This window comes from Arvicanthis niloticus, chromosome 28 (assembly GCF_011762505.2).
Source record: "Arvicanthis niloticus isolate mArvNil1 chromosome 28, mArvNil1.pat.X, whole genome shotgun sequence".
In the NCBI taxonomy this organism is placed as follows: Eukaryota; Metazoa; Chordata; class Mammalia; order Rodentia; family Muridae; genus Arvicanthis; species Arvicanthis niloticus.
This window is the reverse complement of record NC_133436.1, coordinates 4,326,300-4,349,613: the sequence shown is the minus strand read 5'-3', so window position 1 is coordinate 4,349,613 and position 23,314 is coordinate 4,326,300. Positions and strand designations below refer to the sequence as shown.

The 23,314-nt window shown below is 42.8% G+C and overlaps 1 protein-coding gene across 4 annotated transcripts in view; it reads right to left on the bottom strand.

The window, feature by feature from the left end:
* The window catches only part of Cep43 (centrosomal protein 43), a 30,687-nt gene extending 8,608 nt beyond the window's left edge, over positions 1-22,079 (bottom strand). Inside the window, exons 1-10 of one of the 4 annotated variants that reach the window (XM_076926610.1) lie at positions 21,868-22,066; positions 21,598-21,651; positions 18,406-18,460; positions 17,859-17,947; positions 17,281-17,418; positions 14,296-14,376; positions 11,706-11,765; positions 5,176-5,402; positions 3,140-3,258; positions 1,490-1,558 (exon numbers count right to left, since the gene is read on the bottom strand). In XM_076926610.1, coding sequence (XP_076782725.1) covers positions 1,490-1,558; positions 3,140-3,258; positions 5,176-5,402; positions 11,706-11,765; positions 14,296-14,376; positions 17,281-17,418; positions 17,859-17,947; positions 18,406-18,460; positions 21,598-21,651; positions 21,868-21,969 — 994 coding nt within the window. In that variant the 5' untranslated portion in view covers positions 21,970-22,066. Of the gene's footprint in view, positions 1-1,489; positions 1,559-3,139; positions 3,259-5,175; positions 5,403-11,705; positions 11,766-14,295; positions 14,377-17,280; positions 17,419-17,858; positions 17,948-18,405; positions 18,461-21,597; positions 21,652-21,867 lie in introns of all 4 variants that reach the window. The other 3 variants (XM_076926611.1, XM_076926612.1, XM_076926613.1) reach the window with 3 other exon arrangements.
* Positions 22,080-23,314: the final 1,235 nt, after the last annotated feature.

Sequence of the window (23,314 nt, the reverse complement as noted above, 5' to 3'; positions counted from 1 at the left end):
AAGACTACTTATTTCTATAGGATCTGATGAAGCCCCACTATGCTGCCCTGTACAACACCCAATCTCAACTCAAGGTATACTCAAATACCAGCAGAAGGGGAAAGGAAGCAGTGTGACCTGCCATTTTATTCACTCTGATAGCCCAGTCAGAGCTGTCTTCAGCAGAGCAGGGAACCCACACTTTGGTAAAAGAACAAGAATGATGACTAGGGGGAGCCCAACAGAGGCTTGGCACCAGGTGAACCACCACAAGGTGAAGCACATCAGAATGAGGGGACAGAGCAGCACCTGAGGTGTCATGATCAAAGAAGGGGACAAAAATGCACTGAGGTGCTAGGATAAAGAGCTCCCCTGCAGGCGTGCTCACACATAATGGGGGAAGAAGAGCAGGCCCACCCAGCCAATGGACCAGGAAGAGCAGCACTGGCAGCCACTCAGCATTTACCCAGCAGGCTTCCAGGCCACTGTGAGGAACAAGAGTGAGGCAGCTCAGAGATCTACTCTGCAAACGGAACAACCAACACACAAAGGAAAGCAGCATTTGAGGCCCTGAGCCAGGTTCTGTACTGTTGTGCATGTAGACATGGTGACATCCTGTGTAGTCTTCAAAACTGAGGTACATATTATTGGTCCCACTTAACAGAGGAGAAACAAAGGCACAGTTTGCCCTAAGTCGGGGCCATAGCTGGAATCTTCACATAAACCTCTCCTCTTTCACTTGGGTGCTCTGCACTATTCAGAGTGGTTGTTCAGAAACAGGAGAGATACTCTGCACTGGCCCACGACATGCCCAAGTTCACAAACTGCACAGGGTACATGGTACTTTCTCCCCAGCCTGCCTGAGAAGCAGTACTCCAAACCCACCAGAGTCCAGTGCTCTCATAACAGAGCAACTTAGTATCACACCAGTCTGAAGAGGACAGGAGATGGCTAAGTGACCCGGTTATACCATTTCTTCAAGGCAGTGAGAGAGTAAGGGTCTCTTGAGGTCCCTGTGTTACACCAGCCTGCAGTGTGCCCACAACTCAGTTCTGTGCACAATGGCTCTCTAACTGCCATAGCAATCTGTTTACTTACACCTGCTCCTGCTCCAAATAACACAGCAGCCCACAGTTGTCCTCTCACAAGTATGAGCCTTGCACTAGACTGACTCCCTGTGGTCTGGATCTTGTACTCATAGCATCCAGAGACAGCCATGTCCCTGAATCAACTTAACCCAGTCTTAACCAAATCCTTCTGTTATCCAGCTCTGACTAGATCAGTCTCTTCTGGAGGTCTTCTCTGAAAGCCCAGGCCAGGGGCATTCCTCAACTATAGTCTGAATACAAAACAAAGGTCTGTCCAGCTAGTTGTTACAGTCATCCCCTAGGGCATGGCTGAACGACACATGACAGTTCCTCAGTATCTGCCGAACAGCAGCAGGAAGGCTACGTAGATTTTAATCTGGAAGACAATTTTAACAATCATATTAAAACTGAAATCTAGTTACCTAGCCCGAGTGATCCAATTTTCTCACCAACCAATTTTAGATCCTTCAGGACCATGTTTCCCCTTTTACCTGTAGACAGGAAAAAAATACTTGCATGAAAGGAACTCAGAACAACATTCTCTAAGCCACATCAACTCTTTGGGGCAGGGGGAGCATTTATAACCCTAAGAATACAGAAAAACCTAGAAAAGCAATCATAAATTACAATCAACAGAGGCTAGAATCATGTCCTATCATTCATTCCCTGTGTATTTCTCATTGGTAAAGGGTAAAGGATTCATGTGTGAAGAGAAATCAGATTTTACTATTCTTCATTAGAACATGATCATCAAAATAAAAACATACATGAGACCCAATACTGTGAAGTCCAAGTGGATCTGCTTCAGTTAACCTGCTGATTAAATACTGAACTGATGTGATGGTGTGAAGTCCACACATGCTTTTTAAAGACTTGGCAGTGTTGTCCCAGGGGCAGGGATGGGATGATGATAAGAGGGGCATAGTGCAGGAGCCTGGCTATCCTATGTGGTGTTAGCTATCTCTCCTCTGGATCTATTCACAGCACCCAGAGTACAACACACTTCAGATGCAAGCTCCTGATGTCAGGAGTCCTGTAATAATCACTCTATGCCAAAACTTCTTTTAAAAATTAAGTTATTTTAAAGGTCCATGAAACATTCTTGGAATGGGACAGCCTCTAACACTCATCGTAAGTTGCCAATATTACAAATCAAAATTCCACTGGAGATACCTAACCTACTAAATTTCACAGTCTGGTAAGCAGTACTCTGTAGAGCAGTATTTGCCTTCCCTAGTGATCATGTGGCTGACTAACATGTTGATAAAACACAGAAGGACATACATATTGCAGCCGGAGAAAAATCAAAACTAAATTTTGGAGTATTGAATGTGTATTACATCCATAAAAATTTAAAAAGTTTAAGTCAAGCTGTAAGCTGAAATATACACATACACACACACACACACACACACACAGAGAGAGAGAGAGAGAGAGAGAGAGAGAGAGAGAGAGAGAGAGACCTATCAATAGTCTAAACCAGTTAAAAAGGAAGCTTGCTAAAAAATATTTTAATAGCATAGCAAAGGAGAATACAACATGGTGAATACTGACTACATTAAGAAATGAAAATAACAAGAATATTGTCCAACTGATTAAAATTAGGATTTTGTAAAAAAAAAAAAAAAAAAAAAAAAAATCGATAGTAATCATATCACACGTGCTTGGCTAGACTTTTGCTTTCTGTCAACCTAACACAAGCTAGTCATCTAGGAACGAAACAATCAACTAAGGAGCTGCTCCCACCAGACTGACCTATAAGGTAAGCAAGCCTGCGGTCACCTTCCTGATTAATTACCAGGATAGCAGGGCCCAGGCTCACTGCGCAGTGAGCGCTGCCCCGGGCAGGTGGGCCTAGCTAGGTTCTATCAAAAAGGAAGCTGATAAGTCATGGGGAGCAAAGCAGTAAGCAGTGTTCCTCCATGGCCTCTGCTTCAGTTCCTGTCCTCAGTTCTCTTCATGAGGAACTACAACTGTCAGCTTCTTTCTGGCCATGGTATTTTAACACAGTATAGCAATGGACGCTACAGTTATCTGGAGAAAGACAAAACCTAGAGCAGCCAAGTACTTACTGTCAGGATCTGTTAGTGAAGGGGCTCCTGCCAGGGAGCTGAGGCCGCTCCTTAAGTGGGGGTGGGGTTTGTCAGACAGTGAGGCCAGACCTCCCGCTTGCTTCCTAGGTTCACTTCTCCTAACAGGAAGCAATTGACAGGTAAATGACAATTTCAGACCTTGTCACTATAGTCTTTTATTCTGTAAACATAAAAAAAGCAGTTTAAAGAAGTTGTATATGTGTACAATGACTGGAAATGAAAAGAATCTACAGGTTGCAAATCATAAAGCAAACCTGCAGAGCAATGCAGGCTGCAGAGCAAGCTGTGGTGCGGATCAGTCATCTGTGCACTAAGTTTGTCAGTGAAGCTCTGGCTCCCTGAACTTAGAGCCGTGGGCTGTCTCTCTGAAGTCTGCACTTCAGACTTCACTCCACTTCCCTCCTCCACTTCCCGGAAACAAGACAGCACAGGAGCCAACAGACTCCACCTCTCAAATGCACACAGTCAGGAAGGACAGAGCCTCTGACCTTGAGAGTCACTCCTAGCTCCCAGGCACTGCCCTCCAGGCCCACACCACACACCCCTTTCATCCTGCTGACAACTCCTCCCTGGAGTCCAGCGCCAAACATCACTCCAGGAATTCTTTGCTCCCTTTTACTAAACCCTTGCTATCATTTTCTTACACTAGTGTGTGCACCCAAACACACATGTGCACACCTGGACCCATATTCTGTCTGAGTCCCCACACCTCTACCCTCTGTGCCCTTTTATAATTCACTAGGACTTGTCACTTTAATCCTTCCCTACATTCCTTCCTGGTCAACTGGAACCCTTTTATCTGCCCTATTTCAAGTCCAACAAAACTTGTCAGGCAGTTACCTCTAACTTTCATATGGCTAACCCCAGGGGGTGACTTTCAGATGTCACTGCAGCTGTTGCCTCTTGCCCTTCCTGCCATGGTCCCTTAGTCTCCTTGATGCTACCTGCTTACCTCACTGACCTCAGATGTGCTCGGCCCATTCTTGTGCTCTCCCTAACTACTGGCTTCAGTATTCCCTACATGCCTGTAGATGACGTCCTACCAACATCAGATCCTAACATACCACACTCGGGACTCTCAGGCCACCCATCTGTGCCATCTAACCCAGCTTTTCTCATTTTCTTTTTTCCACCTCTGTTTATGGTTTTTAACCTTCTGAGTACTCAAGCATAGACCCCTGAGAGCCACCCTGCTTATCACCTGGTTCTCTTGTACTCATCTGCAAATCCTTTTGCAATTAACCTTAAAACATCCCTAAACCACCTACTTTCCATCACTCCATCATTTTTCTCCTGAAGAATCCCGACAGTCTGCTATCTGGAAACCCTGCATGGACTTGGCTCAGCAGCGAGGACTGTGTGGGCTGGGCCAAGACTTCAGTGCTTCCGATCTCAGGCAGAATAAGTCACACTCTGTGATTCACCTCCATGTCTCCATCCAACTCACACAACCCTCTCCTCTGTGACCACACTGTCCTTCCTGACGTCCGGAGAGGCTGATCAGACCCTTCATATTTGCCAGTTCCTCTCTTGGGCCTGGTGCAAAGCTGGGCTTGCTCACTCTTTGAGCTGCTGACTCAGGTGTAATCCAAGAGGACCCCAACTACAGCCTTCTCTGGTCAATTACTGAAACAGATGAGGCCTCTTGCACTACAATGCTGCCCACTCTGCAGCATCTCCACAGAAGAGTCTTGCTGACTACCTGACTGTCTCTGAGGCAGGAGTCAGAACTCCTGCTGCATCCTGAAACAAACTGAAACCCAAAACAGCTCCTGCCACAAGGTAGGGTCCTGATGCAGGCTTACCTGGTGAAAATGGCTCATACCTGGTGTCTTCAGTATTCCTTGAATTATTTTAAGACATACTAGGCTTTACTGACACAGCATCAGATTTTTGAGTTTAATAATTATAAAGTTATTAGCATATTATTAGGTTTAAAATATAAAGTGAAAGCATTTAGAAATTTTGTTTTTAAATCATGAGTCAGATAATCTGAAGAAGAGGAGTCTACTTACCAACCATAGGTTTTTTCTGGTTTAGGAATGGGATCATCAAAGAAAGAATCTCCTTCCACATCATCTTCATCTGGACAAACAGCACTTTTGTCTTTGGCATCTACAGTGCTGCTGCTTAAGAAAGATGCAATTCTTGTTTCATGGGCCAGTGAGTGCAGACTGCTTTTACTCTTGGACTCTGACAAGGAGATACTTGGCTCACTCTGACTGGTCTCACTGCTGGTCTTCTGAAAAGAAGGAAGAGAACTCTTCTTGGTTATAAAGCTTCTAAGATAGTTTCAACAAGTCAACACAGGGGCATGTGCATGTGTGTTGTATGTATGCAGGTGTGTGTATCTGGCCTTTAACAACAGAAACTGCAGTGTAACCCTATGGTTTCCTACTTCATCCTGAGGCTTCCTGACAGGACAACATGTTACAGAAAGAAGGTTGCATTATTTCTTCCCTTCCTTTCTAAATAAAAAAGTCTTTACTACGCCTATCTCACTTAGCAACTGTCAATCATAACAGCTTCCCCTTTTCATCCTGTATGTGTGTCACTGTTGCACAAAATATCTTAACACGCTTTCATCTTGCAACCAGGAATGAACATTAAAGTTAAAAGACTATGTCACAAAATAAACCAAGCTGCACTGTTTATCTGAAAAGACAGAAGTATTCTACCCAACACCAAATAAAATTTGAATGCTCACATTTACAACAAGCAGACCCGGGCTACAGCGATCACCTTAACTCAGGCTTGCTGGGCTATCTACTGACCTGCACCCCATGAAATACACACAAGCAGGCACAGAAATCCTTTTTGTATTCTATTCCTGTCCTACTGATGCACAGTCAGGTCAGGAACTATTACAGTGTTTGGTCTACTTTGAGAACCACGGCATAGTGTTAGTCTATACCTGCCCATACCTCTTTTAGTCCCAAAACACTAAATTAATCTATATTAATAATAACTATGACAAATAATGCCAGTTGTAACAGCAGTGGCTAACAATCATGGAGAATTCCCAATGCTCTAAGTGCTGTGGCGCTATCAATCTCTAGGCTATGCATGTGCTATCGGTATGGATTCTAAAAAAGAACACAAAGGCACTTATGTAACTTGTTAAGACCCCTGGGTAGTTAAATGGTAAAATGAACAACAGATTAGTTCCCCCCTTTCCTCCCTTTTTGAGACAAGGTCTTGTGTGGCACAGGTGGCCTTGAACTTGCTGCACAGCCGAGGATGATCTTGAACTCCATCTCCTTGCCGCATAGGTTCCAAGGGTTGGGATTACAGGAGTTTGCTACCACATCCAGATGAGGTTAGTTCTTCATATTCAGGTTATATCATTAGGTTTAGTTATGTAAAACTACATTTAATGTGGACCGAAGAAGACAATTTCCAAAGGTCTGGCCTTATATGCTACAGTGTATAATACTGTAATAGAGCCCTGTAAAAACACTTGAAATAAGGAACTTGGAAAATCCTAGGCAGTGTTTTTAAGACATAAATATCCTCCAGAATTAAATCCATGTCAGTGTGTATACATTAAGTTACAAAGAGACTGGGTCAGAGCAGATTAGCAACAAGGCAAGCAGCTGGGCTGTAGAGATGTGGACTAGACCAACACACAGGGCACGATGCAGGTGCTCTTCTGTTTTTCCACATGCAGACAGCATAGCACGTCTTAGGATGCACACTTACATTTTTAGACTAGAGGCCTTGGGGGGTTTGCCAAAACCAAGACATATACTATATTAATAATTTTAGGGACTTAGATGGAGCTGTATAGTCTGTGAGCTATTAATAGTGATAACTAATCATCACAAAGAAATGTCTGGAAAAATAAATTATCCAAATTATTCTTTTAAACTATATAGGAAACTTTTAAGGAGGTACTTTAAAAATTCCTTTCCAAGTTTTTTCCAGTTTTCCTGGGATTGTGAAAAACAGAAGTATAGTATGTTTCTATGTACCTAAATTAAATTCGTATCAGTTTCAATTTTGATTTGAAAATGTTTTAATAATTGACTTTTTCAAAGGCACTACACCTAAATGGCCTCAAGTCTTAAGATATTGAAACACATCCACAGAGTTTGATGGTGACTCTCTTCTTCAGAACTTTGCTGAGAAGTTACCAGGGAGGAGACAGAGTGAGACAGACACAAAGCAACATCACAAGTCAGTAACTCCAGGACATGCTCTCCTCCTGGAGTTCACATCATCAGCTCAAGCCCACACAGACTACAGAAGACTGACGAGCATGCTAATTCATGCTTGTCATGGACATCACCTGTCTGGTTTCAGGGACATTCATACTAATGATGCAAGGCCCAATTATAGGAAGCCAAGTTTCATAGAAAAGGACATTATGGCATAACGGATACATTAAAATAACAGAATTACTTATTTTATTCTACTTCCACAGTTCTATTAATGAAGGTGAGAACAAAGGTTCCTAACTCACTAGGGAGCTAGTCAGCAGAGACAGACACGTGACACCGGAGCCTATGTGAGCATGGAGGCAGATACAACCAGAGTGGTCCATTTTGTAAGGGAAAGACCATAACCCAGGCTTGCCTCACACTACAGAAGACAAGACAGACACCTTTCTTCCTGCTCTGTCTTCAGACTAGGAAACAACGGGTCCTAGTTCCCAGGCTCCAGATTCTGTTCTGGTACAGAAGCTGAAGAAAGTCATAGGTGTTTATAATACAACACTTAGCCTTTGTCATTTAATACAAATGAAAGGACTTATTGAACAGTACTGCATCAACCGTTCCCTTTGATGGAGCTCAAGATTAACAAACTGTATGGTAAATTACGATAAAAAAGTTTTTAAAGTATTACTATAGGTTTAACGTTCCAATAAAATACAATCAAACATTCAATCATTAAAAAAAAAAAAATAGAAAATGACCTTCAGAGAAAGGTTTCACAATGAAAAAATCTCCTTGTCTAGTAGCCAAAAATTGAATTATTGCTATGATGTCTTTAGAAAGCTGAAAAGGGGCTTAGATGGGGCTCAATGGACACAACAGGACTTGCCAGGACAAAGGCCTCAATTCTCAGCATTGAAGGAAAAAAGAAAAACATAATTTGTGTTTTCCAAAGTAAAAACTTGATGTGCACTGTTCATAAACAGACAGACTGCTTCAGTTTTACAAGCACCTACCTGCTCTATTTCTTTCCCTCATAACAGGGCTCTATCACCCTCTGCCTCCTCCTCCTCCTCCACTCTGCCAAAGGCTGCTTTTGATCGGTGACTTATGAAGTTTACTTCTACTACTTCTAATATTGACTAACAGAGAACTGAAAGAATATTACAGTTAAATTGAGTACTATACTTACAAAGTTTTATTATCTCTCCTTAATACTGCAGAATTCTAGAAGCCCAGGACAAATCTTTAAACCGCTCAGTGTTTCTAGAGAAACCCACTTGCCACAGCAGTCAGCCATCTAAGTCGTCCCCACACTCACCAGAGCCACAGCCTCCAGGAGCAAGCCCAAGACAGAATGGCCCGCAGCGCCCCAGCCCTGTCACCTTGGCCCTCTTGCCCTTTCCCCTTTGCAGCTCCAACTCATCTGAGGACAACGCCAAGAGGGGGCTAGGTAAGTGTGTTTCCCACTACCTACCTCCCACTCACTCAGCCTCATAGTGAGGAATGGATGAGAGAAAGCAACACTCAATACAGAAAGCCCTGAGGTGACAGCCACAGGTAAACCTACCCAGCCTGAGAGACACAACATGATTATGTCACTAAGAATTAAAAGAAAACGTGCCTCACTATACATTTAGGAAAAGGATGAAGGATGCCTTCTCAGACATTTAATGGCATGATACAAAGGACTTCACTCTAGAGCTGCAGAGGTGCTTTGGCACCCGAGGCCCTCAAGTGCCACCCGAACCTGCAGGGCTGTCACAATGTAGAGGAGGAAGAGAGGAAGAGCACACCGAGGCTGACTGTTAAAAATAATACCCATCTTTGTTTTGTTTTTCTAATTAAATGGTAAAGACCCAAATGGGCAGAGCTTCTGCAAAGTCTGCTACGAAGTTTTTGCTGTTGAGTTCTTGAGACAGGGTCTCACCAGGCTTGCCTAGAACTCAGTACATAAGCCCAGACTGGCTCTGGAGTAGCAGTCCTCCTGCTTTTCCAGTGTTGGTATATAGGCACACACCACTACACCTAGGTGTTATAGTTCTTTATATTTATTATATTTTAAGAAATACTCTTTGCTAATTCTTTGAGAATTTCCTGAAATGGTATTTTGAACATATTTTCTCCCCTCCCCCAACTCCTCCTTTTAGCTCCTCCCTCCGCCCCCTCCAACTGAGTTTTCTTTTCCCCCACTGTCTGCATGGAGCCCAGCTCATACTGTCCACCTAGTCTGGAGAGTGGGGGTTTCTCTATTGATTTCTCAGGCAACTGAGACATTATTTGGAGAAATGGTAATAAAAGAAATACCCATCGGCACTATGTTAAAAACCCAGACAGCTCTGAATCTCACCCTTCACAGCCAGGGGGATGCCTCAGGAGGCAAAGCACCTGCCCCAAGCCCCAGGACCATCTGATGAAAGAAGAGAGCCTACTCTCAAGTTGTCCTCTGACCTGCATATGTGTATTATGGTATATATTCAACTACACAAATACACAAATACAAATCATTAAAGTAAAGTCATTGTTAAAGTAAATTCATTAAAGAATTACTTCCCATTTAACTTTAACTCTGTGTTCTGAATCTATCTATTATATTGTTTAACAATAAAACAAAAAACCATTACTGAAATTGTTTAAAAAACCTTACATATTAGTTAGTTATATTTACACACACATGAACACATATTAAACAACTGCTTTGGGGGTTCTTGAGACAATCTCTGTACTGTGACCCTGGCTGGCCTCAGACTTGCAGCAATCATCTGCTTTTGTCTCCGGAGTGCTGGGATTACAGGTGCACAAGGCCACACTGAGATAGCTTATGAATAATTCAAAAGTACACTTGCACAACTAGCAAAGCTTGGGCCTCTCAACAGTTGTCCACAAGCCTGTCTCAGAGTGCCAGAGCTCAACGGGCAGCAATACCCTGGGCTTATTTCTGCTCAAGACTCCTGAATTCTACACACAGCACACACACTTTGTGTCTGTCCATCACATGGATGAGGCTCTGGCAACTGGAAATGGCATTTCCACTACGAATGGCACTCACCTGCCAAAGCAGTGACTCCCACTGGCATTCTGGTGGGCATAGCCCTGACCACTACATGCTACTAGGTATCTTAATTATGTTGTTAAGAATGTTCTGGAAACTGAAAAGTTACTGCATGCAGAGAGCAGAGCACAAAGGGAAAGGAAGAAAGAGGGAAGGGCTTAGCTATCTAAGGCTAGAAAGAGGCAACACTGAGATCCACACTGGCTACAAAAGCAGTTCAGAAACAAGGCCAGAGAAGAAAAGGGCAAAAGGACTTCCAAGTGACTGAGGAGACAGTCTTGACTCAAGAAGCACAATACAAACACAAGGCATTAGACTTACAGTCTCCACTATAACACAGGGCCCAGGGGCTCTCAATTCCCCTCAACTCAGAGAACATGTGAAGGTTCAAGTCTGGCCCACTACAGCTCTGTCACATTACAGTGAAAACCATGTCTCTTAGTGTATTCTGGTTTTATGTACTACTTCATCCAAAACATTTAAAATTAAAGGCTTAAGACACTAGTAAAGTTATAAAAACTCAATTCTTTGAAATATGCATCTAACTTAAAAATTTGAAACAATGCAATGAATCGCAAACCACAGGTTACTATCCTTACAGTCTCAAGGCGGTCCCGCCTCTCCAGTTAGACTGAGTTCAAACAAAGCCACTTTCACTAAACAGATGTTCCAACAGTACTTACTGGGTAATGGGACATCTTTTCATCAAATAATGTATAAACAGTGAATGCAAAGAGAATTTGCCTTTAAAAATCACTATAGCTAAAGCCAGTTAATAGGCAAATATAAGTTTTTAAAAAAAAAAAAAAAAAAAAAAAAAAAAAAAGCCTTTATCTCAGATGTTTTTAACTTGGGAAAATGCCTATGCATCAGCCTTCGCACAGCACTGAGGGACCCTGGAGTACTGAAAATGAAGTCACTCTGACTTCTTCTAATTACTGCTATGTCTTTACCTGACTTGACAAGTCACTTTTGTTTCATGCCAGTGTGCCTTCCCACACTCTCTGCGCCCTGTCTTCTCATTACTGAGGACTGAGCTCAGTGCTTGTCTAGTGCTCTATCATTTGACTATATCCCCAGCCTACTCATTTACTTTGTGGTTTTAGACGGGATTTCGATAAATGGCCCAGCTTGGCCTTCAACTTGCAGGCCTCCTTTCCCCTCTCAAGCAGCTTAGATGACAGGCCTGTGCCTTAGCTCTGGCTCTCAGGGTCTGATAATAGATGACAGTCGTGTTTAAGAAGAAAACTTAGAACCCAGGCCAGCAGGAGGCCCCCGTGTCTGAGGGCCTGTCTCAGCACAGGCTGCTTTGCTCTTCTGCCCTCATGCATGTTACCTTGTCACCAGACTTCTGACCGCTTGTCTTCTTCTTACCTTGTCCTTTATACCTTGGTATCTGAGCATGAGAATAAAATGACATTTTACCATAAAATGTAAATCTTTAAAAATAAACTAACTCATTACCAAACTAATAAAGATTCCTATTAGACAGTATCTGTAATTGGACAATTTAATTAACATATTCCTCTCCATAGCTTCCTTTCCTAACTTCTGGAGTGGCCACCCATTTTAACCAGTTTCCAGCAGGTTTCTGGTCAGCAACAGGCACTGGCTATTGCCCATCAGCTTGTGTGTGCAGCCTAGCTTCTTTGCTCACACTGCCCCTCGTACCTACGCTGGCCTGGAGAGAATTAGAATTCTAAGCAGCTTGCTGCGGGCTCGTCACACTTTACGTGCCCTTCTCCAGGAGCACACAAAGCTGGTTCCTAACAGCTGGGCTGAATCCAATCCTTGGCTACAACTTTCCAGTGTCCCTCACACTTACACTTTCACTCTGTGGGCTCACAAGGCTGATGAGGAATCATGGAGAGGCAAGGAGAAGTGAAGAGCTAGAATCTCAAATTCTTCAGGTATATAACGGAACTGTACTGCAAGTGACAAAGCAAGGATGTATTTTAAACAGACCCCAGACCCAGCCAGCTAGCAAGATCACGGGTGTTTCTTAAAGGGCCACTCTAACCCCAGCTCACAACATAAGGAGACTGCACTGAGAGAGGAAATGAAAGGTGGCAGAAGTGTGACGGCCCTCCCCCCAGATGAGAGACACAGGCCTCTATACTAGCCTAGGAGAATGTTCTTCTCTAAGAACTTACAGCAACATTTCCTGAAACACTTAGTATCATCATAACCCTTAGATACTAAAAAATATACAGAGAGAATAAAATGTAATAAAAGATCTTGTGGGTTTTTTTCTTGAAAATATACTTTACATGGAATGTCAGTAACCCTTATAAAGAATAATTTACTAAAAAGTGGATTTCCAAGCAGGTCAATGCTTCAAGCATTGACAGTATCAACATTTAAAGGATTTTGTAAAATTTACTCATGACCTATTCTGTCAATCAGGGTTACAGCTTTCCATAATCACCAAAAGAGAAACATCTTTAAATACTCCTTATCTGAAAAGGCCTGAACATCTCAGAGGCCACACAACAGAATAACCTCGATGGCTACAAATATGATATCTTTTTTGGTTTTTAAAGCTTAAAAAGGGAGCAAATTGTCAAAGAACAAGCCATAAGTAACACCAGTGTGCTGTACCAAGACCCTTAGCAATGAAGGACTTGGCAGTATACCCACAAGCTCCAAAGGCCACCTGATTTAAGACACCAGCTTTATCTATGTAATGCCTTTCCCACTCTGAACCTACATGAAGCCTTGTGCTGAGATGGACTGCACACCATCTTTCTATTCTGATGGGAAAGTCACAGAGTACAATGCTGAGCTTCAATGAACTGCACGACTAAGCCTGCCCACCCTCCTACAAACCCTGCTAATGTTGAAATCCCAATCCCTACAGTAAGAAGAGTATTAAGTAGGGCCTTCGGGGAACGACTAATCACGAGTATGGAACACTTGTGCATGGGATTAAAGACTTCACTGAGCTCTGCTTCTCCTACATAAGGCTATATAGAAAGAACTGGGCCTGCACCAGACACCAAGTCTGTCAGTGCCCAAATCTGAGAAACCAATGCCTATAGTGATGTAGTCTCTGTCACTTTATGACAGCAGCCTGGGTTTATGACCCAAACCCATTATTTCATAGGACCAACTAGAACCAATCAGGATGTACTCTATCAGCCTTGGGAGACCATCACTTCAAATTCTCTATTATTAAATACATCTTTGAGCTGGAGAGATGGCTCAGTAGTTAAGAACACTGACTGTTCTTCCAGAGGTCCTGAGTTCGATTCCCAGCAACGACATGGTGGCTCACAACCATCTGTAATGGAATCTGACACCCTCTTCTGGTGTTTCTGAAGAGAGTGATGGTGTATTCATATACATAAGATAAATAATTCTTAAAATTTTTAAAAAAATTAAATAAAAACAAAAAATACACCCTTGATCCTAAATTCAAGTGTTCAAAATTTTTTTTCTCCTTCATGTAGTATTCCTGAAATTAGGTCTTATCTTTAATAGCACGCATACACACACACACACACACACACACACACACACACACACACACACACCTTAGTACACTTTCCTCTAAATCTTGTCAAAAATAGTTCATAAATATTTAAATAGTATCACGATTCCAAATCTGGTCATCCATCTAAAAAGTCTACAAAACTCATCTACACCATTTTATTTCTGGAACCTCATGCTCACCAGCTAGGAGTTTATGCAAAGCTTCTTACTAGTGCAATACAAAAATATTTCCAAGTATCAGTGTCTTCTGAGATACAAAATTCAAAACTTACCTATAAACAAAAGAAGCAACCTTTTAAAAACACTTCTGTAATTAAGAGACACTGTAAGAAGACGTGTTACCAAAGGAAATTTACAGCTAACTGGTAAGCAGAGGGGAAGAGCCCCCGGGTCTGCCCAGTGCCCACGTCTCTGTCCAGCCATATGCTCACCTTACTTGGGGTGGAGTTTGCACTTGTTTTTCCTTCAGGTGACTTTGATGGAGGATGTCCATCAGACAGATCCAGTGCACCCTAAAAAATTGAAATTTAAACTGAAACAAACTGAAACTACAACATGAGTATGCCAATAATACTTCAATAGAAATTTAGCATTTAAGAACACTATATTGACATTTCTTCATAAACCCCTTTACTAGATTTTCCTCTAATTTGAATACACACATTTAACTGTCAGATATAAATTTTACCTGCAAAGTATTTTCTTTAGCCACCTTGAACTGGCCACCCATCTACACTGTGGGTGCCCAGTCTACCTTTCCGTCATAGCTTCCTGGATCTGCTTGGTTGGCAAAGTCTATGGAAACATTACAAATTACAAAAACTCAAAAATCTCAACTGCTTCTACTCAGACTTCAGGAGCAGGGTCCCAGCTGCACACGGTCTACACTTTCCAGCTCATGCTAGTCACTCCAATTGTTAAATAGAAAACAAATACAGAGCAGAATCTTAAACCATTCAGCATGAGTGAAGAGACTGAAGAGAAACCACTAGCAGGAATGGATGCTTCTAGAAGAGACGAAGATGTAATTGCCATAGATGCCTAAAAGGAGGCAACTCAATCACTGAGAAATGCACAGTGTGCAGTGTCTCTAATTATCCATAGGGGACTAAAGCCAGCAACCCACTCCCCCCCCCCCCCCCCCCCCCAGACAGGGTTTCTCTGCATAGCCCGGGCTGTCCTGGAACTCACTCTGTAGACCAGGCTGGCCTCAAACTCAGAAATCCACCTGCTTCTGCCTCCCAAGTGCTAGGATTAAAGGCGTGCGCCACCACCGCCCGGCTAGCAACCCGCTTCTTAAGTTAGCTTTTAAAACACAGTTGCAGGGGCTGTCTAGATGGCTTAGTGGGTAAAGGCACTTCCTGTCAAGCCTGACAATTTGCTCCCTGGGACCCAAATGGTAGAAGGAGAGAACCAACTTCCACAAGCTGTCTCCTGAATGCATACAGACAATTAAAATACAAACTTTGAAATGCAGTTTTGGTGAAAGGCAACAAAACTGAGTCTGATGTGTCGATCTTCATATAACAAGCTTTCCCATCCATAACCTAAGTTTAGGATCTTCATATAGCAAGCTTTCCTATCCATAACCTAAGTTTAGGATCTTCATATAGCAAGCTTTCTTATCCATAATTTAAGTTTAGGATAAAAAAAAAAAAAAAGATCATTTTTTTATTCCTTATGACAGGTTTCCTTTCAAAGTAACAAAGTCAAACAGCAGTGAATTGGAAATGGAAACAAGACACCAAACCCCGTTAGGCTCCTCATTTGTACTGTTTGTGCAAAAGCCCCCCAGTAACTCCCACCCAAACCTACTAATGAATTCTATGAAGACAAAAAGCTAGCAAAAAGTGGAGATAAACCCCCAATTTCATAGTGTTGCAACTTGGAGAGCAAAGCATTTCCTTTTGAAGACACAAATATCTGTCTGGTCTGCTGAAAGAACTGTAGTTTGTAATGTCACGGTGGACCGAGTTCAGCATTAACGTTGCTTCACCTCTTTCTCTATAATCTTAGATAACCATTTAAACATTCAACTCCTTACGTAAGTCTATCTTCTTGCTTAGTGAGCTCTTTCAAGACACAGCACTTGCCTAAAGCCTGCTACTCTATTACCCTGAGAATCTATTTACTATGTCTTAAGTGCAATTAGTATTCAGACAAGCTTTCATGATTTTCAGATTCTGACTGATCTCTAAATGGAATCAATAAGTAGTTTAAGATGCTCCCACCTCTCTCCGCTAAACGTCTGACTGAAAGCACATCTGCCAGACAGTGGAGTAGCTCTAAGGAGTTGAGTATGCAAAACAGTATGTTTAGGCAAAACTCATGTGTGCAGCTAAAGTCAGATCATCAATCCTACAAGCAAGATTACATAAAACAAAGATGACAGGAAAGAAAAGTAACTGCTAATAAGAAAGTATAATTTGTGTAAGACTTGATAGCACACACTTGTAATCTGAACACTAAGAAGGCACAGAAAGATGATGAGTTCAAGGCCTACTTAGACTTCATAGCAAAAACTATATAGAAAAACACCCAACAATAGAAGAAAAGTTGGAGTCTAAAAACATTTTAAAAATAAGTAATGTTAACAGCTCAGGTTTTTGTTTGTTTGTTTGTTTGTTTCTTTCTTTCTATCCATTAGATGGGCTAGAGAGACAGCTTAGAGGTTAAGAGTACTGGCTGTTTTTGCAGAAAAGCTGGGTTCAAACCATAACTCTAGTTCCAGGGGACCTGATAGTCTCTTTTACTCTCTGTGGCCACTGTACACACACGGTACATATACACATCCAGGCAAACCATTCATACACATGACAAAAAGATTTTTTTTAAACCTTTATGTGTAAGGCAGCCTTCCACACTGAACTAGTAACAAAAACATCCATCAGTGGACGCTCTCTATGCTGAGTGCTGGTCTTACTCTCATTGTTATTTTATAACTGAGGCGATGGAGAGGTGAAGTACACATGGTCAAGGCAGCAGCTGGTCCCTGAGGAGTTATGATTTATTCCAGCCTGTTCCTAAACTCGGAGAACCAACAGCCAAAACAGGTACACAAGCACAGCTGCATATTTTAATTTTCATTAAACCATTTATATACCATCACAGTCCATTTCATTGTGTTTTAAGGAGCAGCTTCTAGTGCTGGGTGATGGTGGCACACGCCTTTAGTCCCTTGGGAGGCAGAGGCAGTCTACAGAACAAGTTCCAGGACAGCCAAGGCTACACAGAGAAACCCTGTCCTGAACCAACCAACCAAACAACAAACAAAAAAGAGTAGCCTGAATAAACCAACAACAAAATGAGTGGCTTCTTTTTATGCAAGCCTCAATTCATTAAGCATGTACTCATCTCTATGACTTAAGTAGACAATTACTAAAATAAAATAAAAACCGGTAGCACAGGACACTTACTTCCACACTGGTAGGTCCTTTTTCTTTCTGTTGACAGCGCCTAATCACTTCTAATAATAAGGGTCCACCCACAGTACCTTCTGCTTCAATGATGCCTAAATCCCGGGCTAAGTTCTCTCGACCTTCAAGACCTTGAATCTAGAAAAGTAGTAAGATTTAGGTACAGAAAACACAGCAGGAACAATCAGGTACCAAAGGGAGTATTTTGGAAACTTACAGACATCTTCAAATGTAAAGCGACTGTGTGTGAAGTGAATGAACTCTAGCAGCTTTTACAGAGCATCTATGTTTTAGGACTTCTACTGTGACAGCTGCAGTATAAAGTCTAACATCTTAGTAGGATCAACTCCACAGTAACACTCACTTCAGCAGCTTCAAGTTACATGAAGCAGCTCAGATAGTCTTTAGAAAAACAATCTAGCAAACAACATACCAAAAAAAAAAAAAAAAAAAAAAAAAAAAAAAAAAAAAAAAAACCTAATGTGAGCAACTGTGAAGTGTCAAGACTTCTCTAACTTTTCGCTTAGTATTCACTCTGTAGAGACATCACAGGATAGGCATGAAATCATTTTCCTTACTGTGCTAGTTTCAGGATGGAAAACAGCCAAGGTGAAGTCAAGATTAAAAAACTGTAGAAATTCTGCGACGAGACTAGCCACTAAACGACCTATGAAAATCAAGGGAAAAATAGAAAGACACGGTGAACAGAGCCCAAAGAACTCACAATTTTCCTTGTGAACTAAAGCATTCTATGAGAAAAATGAGGTGTCTAAGTTTTTTAAATCATTCACTTAAGTATGAAAATCCCCATGTTTCTATTTTTGCATTAGGATCATCAACTTTCAACTTCGAGACCATGTAGTGTTTGATAAATGGATTGCACTGCTTCACATTCTATACTAAGTCTGCTTTAGCCAACATCTTCCCAGTATCCAAAATGCTTAATATGGCAGCTTGAAGCCAGGCATCAGGCATGGTGGTGTGCTCCTGTGTAAAGTCAGCATCAGGGAGGAAGATCCCTCAGGACTAGAGACCAGCATAAGTCAGAGTAAGACTATTCTCCCCACAAATATTGACAAAAAGTATAAAGCACAGAGGAAGATAATAAACACAGTAGTGTCTTACCATCTTTTGTATTTAAAAACTTCTTCAAGCTCTCATTGACCAAAGGAGTTTTGTTCTGTTGAAAATAAAGAAATATTTTAAGTGTTATATGTTTACCCTAAAATAACTAAAAAGTGTACATTAAAATTCTTTTTTTTCCATAGCCCAAGTTTATTGTCAGTAAGTGAGAAAATGAAAGTGGAAAGCACACCCTCCAGAGCAGAGTGTCAACAGTCACTTTTATTTTGGCAAAGATATAAAGAATACACCCATTGCTATTCATGAAATCATGGACTTACGATACATCTCACAACTATTTACTTAGCATAGGACTTACTTTGTGCTATTTAATAACTTTTCAAGTTAATAAACCAGCCTGTGTAATCAGACATTTATGTTAACCTTTAAAACACTTTTTTACACCGCTGGGGATTGGACTCAAGACCTTGCACATGACAGGCAGGTACCCTACACTTGTCTATATCACAAGCCCTTCAACATGTTATAATTGCACTGCTTTTGAAATGGTTTGTTTACAAACATGTGTGGCATTCAATTTAACTATTTATATTTCAAGTACATACACTTTGAAATGCATCATCTTAGGTATCTACCACTTGCAATTCCAAATTAATTAGTATATGAGATGTGTGTCCATAGCTCAACTTATTCTTTTGTATCACAGATCTGAAAAAACACTGTAAAATATACTTCTTGCAAATTGAACCTGTGGTGACTGTTGACAGTGAGGATAATGTAGGTAAATGCAAGATGGGCTTCCTTAGTCAGCCTCACATCTTGTGGGTGGAAACATAAAATGCATAGGTACTATGGAAAACAGTGGGAAGGTTTCTTTGTTTTTAGGTTAACATTATCTCCAGCAGGAGAGCCAGTCATTCCTATCCTCAAGTATTTTCTCCAGATAAACCCAAGATTCCAGCAAAGACCTGGACATGACCATTCACGGCAGCATTATCCTCAAGTGACAAACAGGGACAACCCAAATGTCGGTCGTATCAAAGGGTGGATAGCTAAGCAAATTAAGACTGTCCGCTCAGTGGCTAATGCCAAGATCTACCAGTCCTGAAATCAGGACTAAGTGGAAGAATAAGACATACTGTAGCACTATGCTGAATATCAGACTGAGTGCATTTTACAAGTTCCCATTTGCATGGCTTTGAAAATAACTGACGTGCTGGGGAAGGCTGGGAAAGGCAAACTCAAAAGGGCTGTGTCGATATTTTCTTTCTTGGTTGTGTTCTTCACATTCTGTAAATAGTAAAGTTTACCAAATCTGACATTTTAAGCTGTGCATTTACAGAAGCAATTATATCTCAAGTTAAAGAGGGAGAAAAACCACAGAAGCATGTGGTGTACAGAACCCAGGACACCGAGCTAACTGACCCAGTCAGAGAGAACAGAAGAACAGAATCAGGCATGTGCTACAAATGGTCAGTCTGCCCAGGACAGATGAAGACCTGAGACCTATGATGAGGGCATCGATGACAGGTGGAGAGGAGCAAGTGTCACTCTGGAAAAGCTGTAACTAAGCCAAGAAGGGCAGGCAGACACTGCCAGGAGATAATGGAGCAAGGGTGGAGCAGGCCTGGAAAACTCGGGGACTTAAGTCTGAAGCTCAGAAGAGGAGCTGTGTACTACAGACACAGGACAAAGTTACTAGTCATGTTAAGGTCGCCACGGGGAAGCTGCAGGAAAAGTACTAGGACAGGACACCAACAACTCAAGTGTGGTTCGCTTGAAGGAACGAGATCTTGATAGAGAAACCAAGGAGTAGGCAAAAGGAAAACACTTAGAAAAAGGTTCCCAAGGTTAAAAACATTTCCAAAACTGGAAGAGGGGTCACTGTCAGATGGCGCGACAGCCAGGTGAGCTGGGTGACAACTGAAGCGTACTCAACTGGAAGAGCCTTCTTGACTGCAGCAAGAGAGGTTTCAGGCAGAGCAGTGGTATGTTTAAATGTTTAATGGAGGAAGGAATACCTGGTAATAAAAAACAACAGTCTCTCAAAACTTGCCTGTTAAAGCAGGAGGGAAAAAATGAGTAAAACTATTTTAAGAGCAATTAAACATTTTTATGCTCAAAAGAGCCTGCAGAAAAGGAATCAAAGACATAGTGATGGCTAAGGAGATGAGAATACAAGGCAGACAAACCAGACAATTTCTATTGGCAAGACAGAGCCTCTTCTCCTAAAACAGGAGTATTGTTATGCAGACACAGGTAAAACCCTTCCTGAACTGACAGACTCGGATAGCAGCAATAGGACACAAAGTTAGAACCCGGAAGCTTCTCTTGTTCCTGTGAGAGAAGAATGAGCCATCTGAGCAGAGTGAAGGTAAGAAAACTAAAGGGGACCAGATGGGCACCCCAGGCCCTGCTCAGTTACGACCGGCCACTACAGAACTCAAGCATCCGCCTGGCGAAGTGATTTTTCTTTGCAGAAATGGGAGAAGAAAGTAACTTGCTGGATCAAAAGATCATTACTGTTTAACCAGAAAGCAAAGGAATATGGGACACCGAGGTATAGACCACGGGACCTGGCCTAGCCAAGAACCAACAGTAAGGCTGAGGAGATGGAAGTCAAGAGCTCAAAGGCTCAGAAGGAAGGATGGAGGCAGATCTGTCACACAGGAAGACTTTGATTACACTGTGATTTTTACTGACAAGGAGTTATAGGACATTTACTCAGGATGCTTGCTGGGACCTAGGGTAGAGACAGAAAAGCAAAGTTATTAAACATTCAGGTCTTTCTTTCTTACTAATTTTTTTTTTTTTTTTTGGTGGTGGTGGTGGGGAGAGATCGGAGATGTTTTTAAATGGTCAGATTTTTTAACCGACCAATCAGAATTTGAGAAAAGGTTCCACAGTGCATTCCTGACCGCCAAGACATTCAGAGTGGACTTGCTTGTAAAAAGTTCAGAGTAATCCTTTAGGTAACGCAACGAAACGCTTTCAAGCGACTCCCGCAGGTGAACTTCAGCTATGATCGGCGGGAATTACTGTGCTACTTTAAGGCCACTCTAACGTGCAGAATGATATAGAAAATAAGTAATGGTAATAATAATAATAAAAAAAAAAAAACACAATCCTTAACCGTTCTGAAGCATCCCCGGTTAGTCACTGAACTATTTCAGGATGGCTTTTTATTTATTAGACACCGGGCTGTAAGAGGTACAAGGTCTGGGGTTCTCTTACCTCTACTTTTTCTTGTTCTTCTAGTGCTAAAAACACAGCCGCCCTGAGTTCAGCCTTCAAAAGAAAAACCCACAAGATTATAAGTCAGGGTCGCGACGTGAAAGAACGGGGGCCGACACGAGGGTGCCGGCCGCGCGTGCAGCGAGCGAGGGAAGGCCACGGGCCTGCGCGCTCCACACCGGGCTCACGAGCCGCGGCCAAGGACCCACGGCCGCGTGGCCGCCCCGCGCCCCGGTGAAGCCGCGAGCCCCGGCAGCCGCCCCGCCGCACCTTGATGCGGTTCAGCACGCCGCTGTTCTCCAGCGTCTGCACCAGCAGGTCGCGCAGCTCCGTGTCCTCCTCCGCCACCACCGCGGCGGTAGTCGCCGCCATCTTGCTTCTCCAAGACAACCACCCAAGCCGCGCTCACGGCCAACGGCCGCCGCGGAAGCCGCCCGGCGCGCGAGCGCGCAGTCGCAGCCCCGCCCCTCACGCGGGGAAGAAGACCTACGGGGTGGGGCCTCCAGGTGGCAGGGTGGTCGGGTTTCATGACGCGAGGGGCGGGGCCTTCGTGTGTCGTTTATGGGCGGGGCCACAGCCACGGGGCGGGGTCAGGCTCTGGTGACGCGCTCTGTGACACATTAACAGAATTATATTAGAAATGTCACTAAATTGCACTTAATGTCCCCGTTCCTGTGAGAGGGAAGAGTCCACTTTGGGTGAACTTACTGGCTCGACCCCTCTAATTTAGATGGTGGTGGCGGGAAGACATTCTGGGAGGGAGGGGCGAGGTGAACTGTGGGGCGGGGCGGAGACTCCAAGTGGGCGGAGTGAGCTGCGGGGCGGGGCCTTCCTAGGGATTGTTTCTAAGAGTGAACAGCACGTAGGCGTTCTGTTCTCGCCTCTGTGCTTACACCCTCAGCCCAAGTCCGTTTTGTTGGGCGGCGGGGGTCTGCTGTCTCTGGTACCTTGCTCTTGTTCTTTTGAAAGGCCAGGAGGCTGCCGCATACACGGGAAACTTCAACCGTGTTGGCTTTGAACTTCACAAAGATTCTGGTACCGGTCTGTAAAAGGGTTTTGGACTCATTTCCAACCATGCAGGTGGCCTGTGCAGTATGAATGCAGATTCACATTAAGAATAAAGTTAAACGCTTTCTGTGCTGGTTTTCAGTTTATGAAAGAAACTAGAAGAGTGGTTTTTTGTTTTCCTACATCTTCCGCGAAAGGAATCATTGAGAGGTTAATTTTTAAGACTGGCCTTACGGAGAACAGTTAGGAGGTTAGAAAGGTCACACTGAACACAGGACGTGGGTAAGAGGGGGCAAAGTGTACTTCCCATGCTGGCAGTCTAACTAAAATTTGGGCAAAGTAAAGGAAATGGGTTAATAAATCTGGACAAACTAAGAGGAGTCCTTGGTTTGTGCAAACTTCCTTCAAGCTAGGGACAGATGGAGAGTGCTCTGGTAAAGGAAGAAACTTGTCTTGTGCTTGACTTGGTGTGGTTGGCAGAAGGAAGCAGGATTGGGGTGGGGGAGCTGATTTAATGCAGATGACACAATACTTTGAAAAATGACGGGCTTGAGTCACTGGCTGATCTGTAGATTTGATATTCAGAAAGGTCTGAAATGCATTTAATCAATACTTTAAAATTTAGTGGCTAGGCCCTAAATTAAGAGGCTTGAAGATGGTCAAAACTATTTCCCACAGCCAGGCAGCCATCAGTCTGGGAACTCAGATA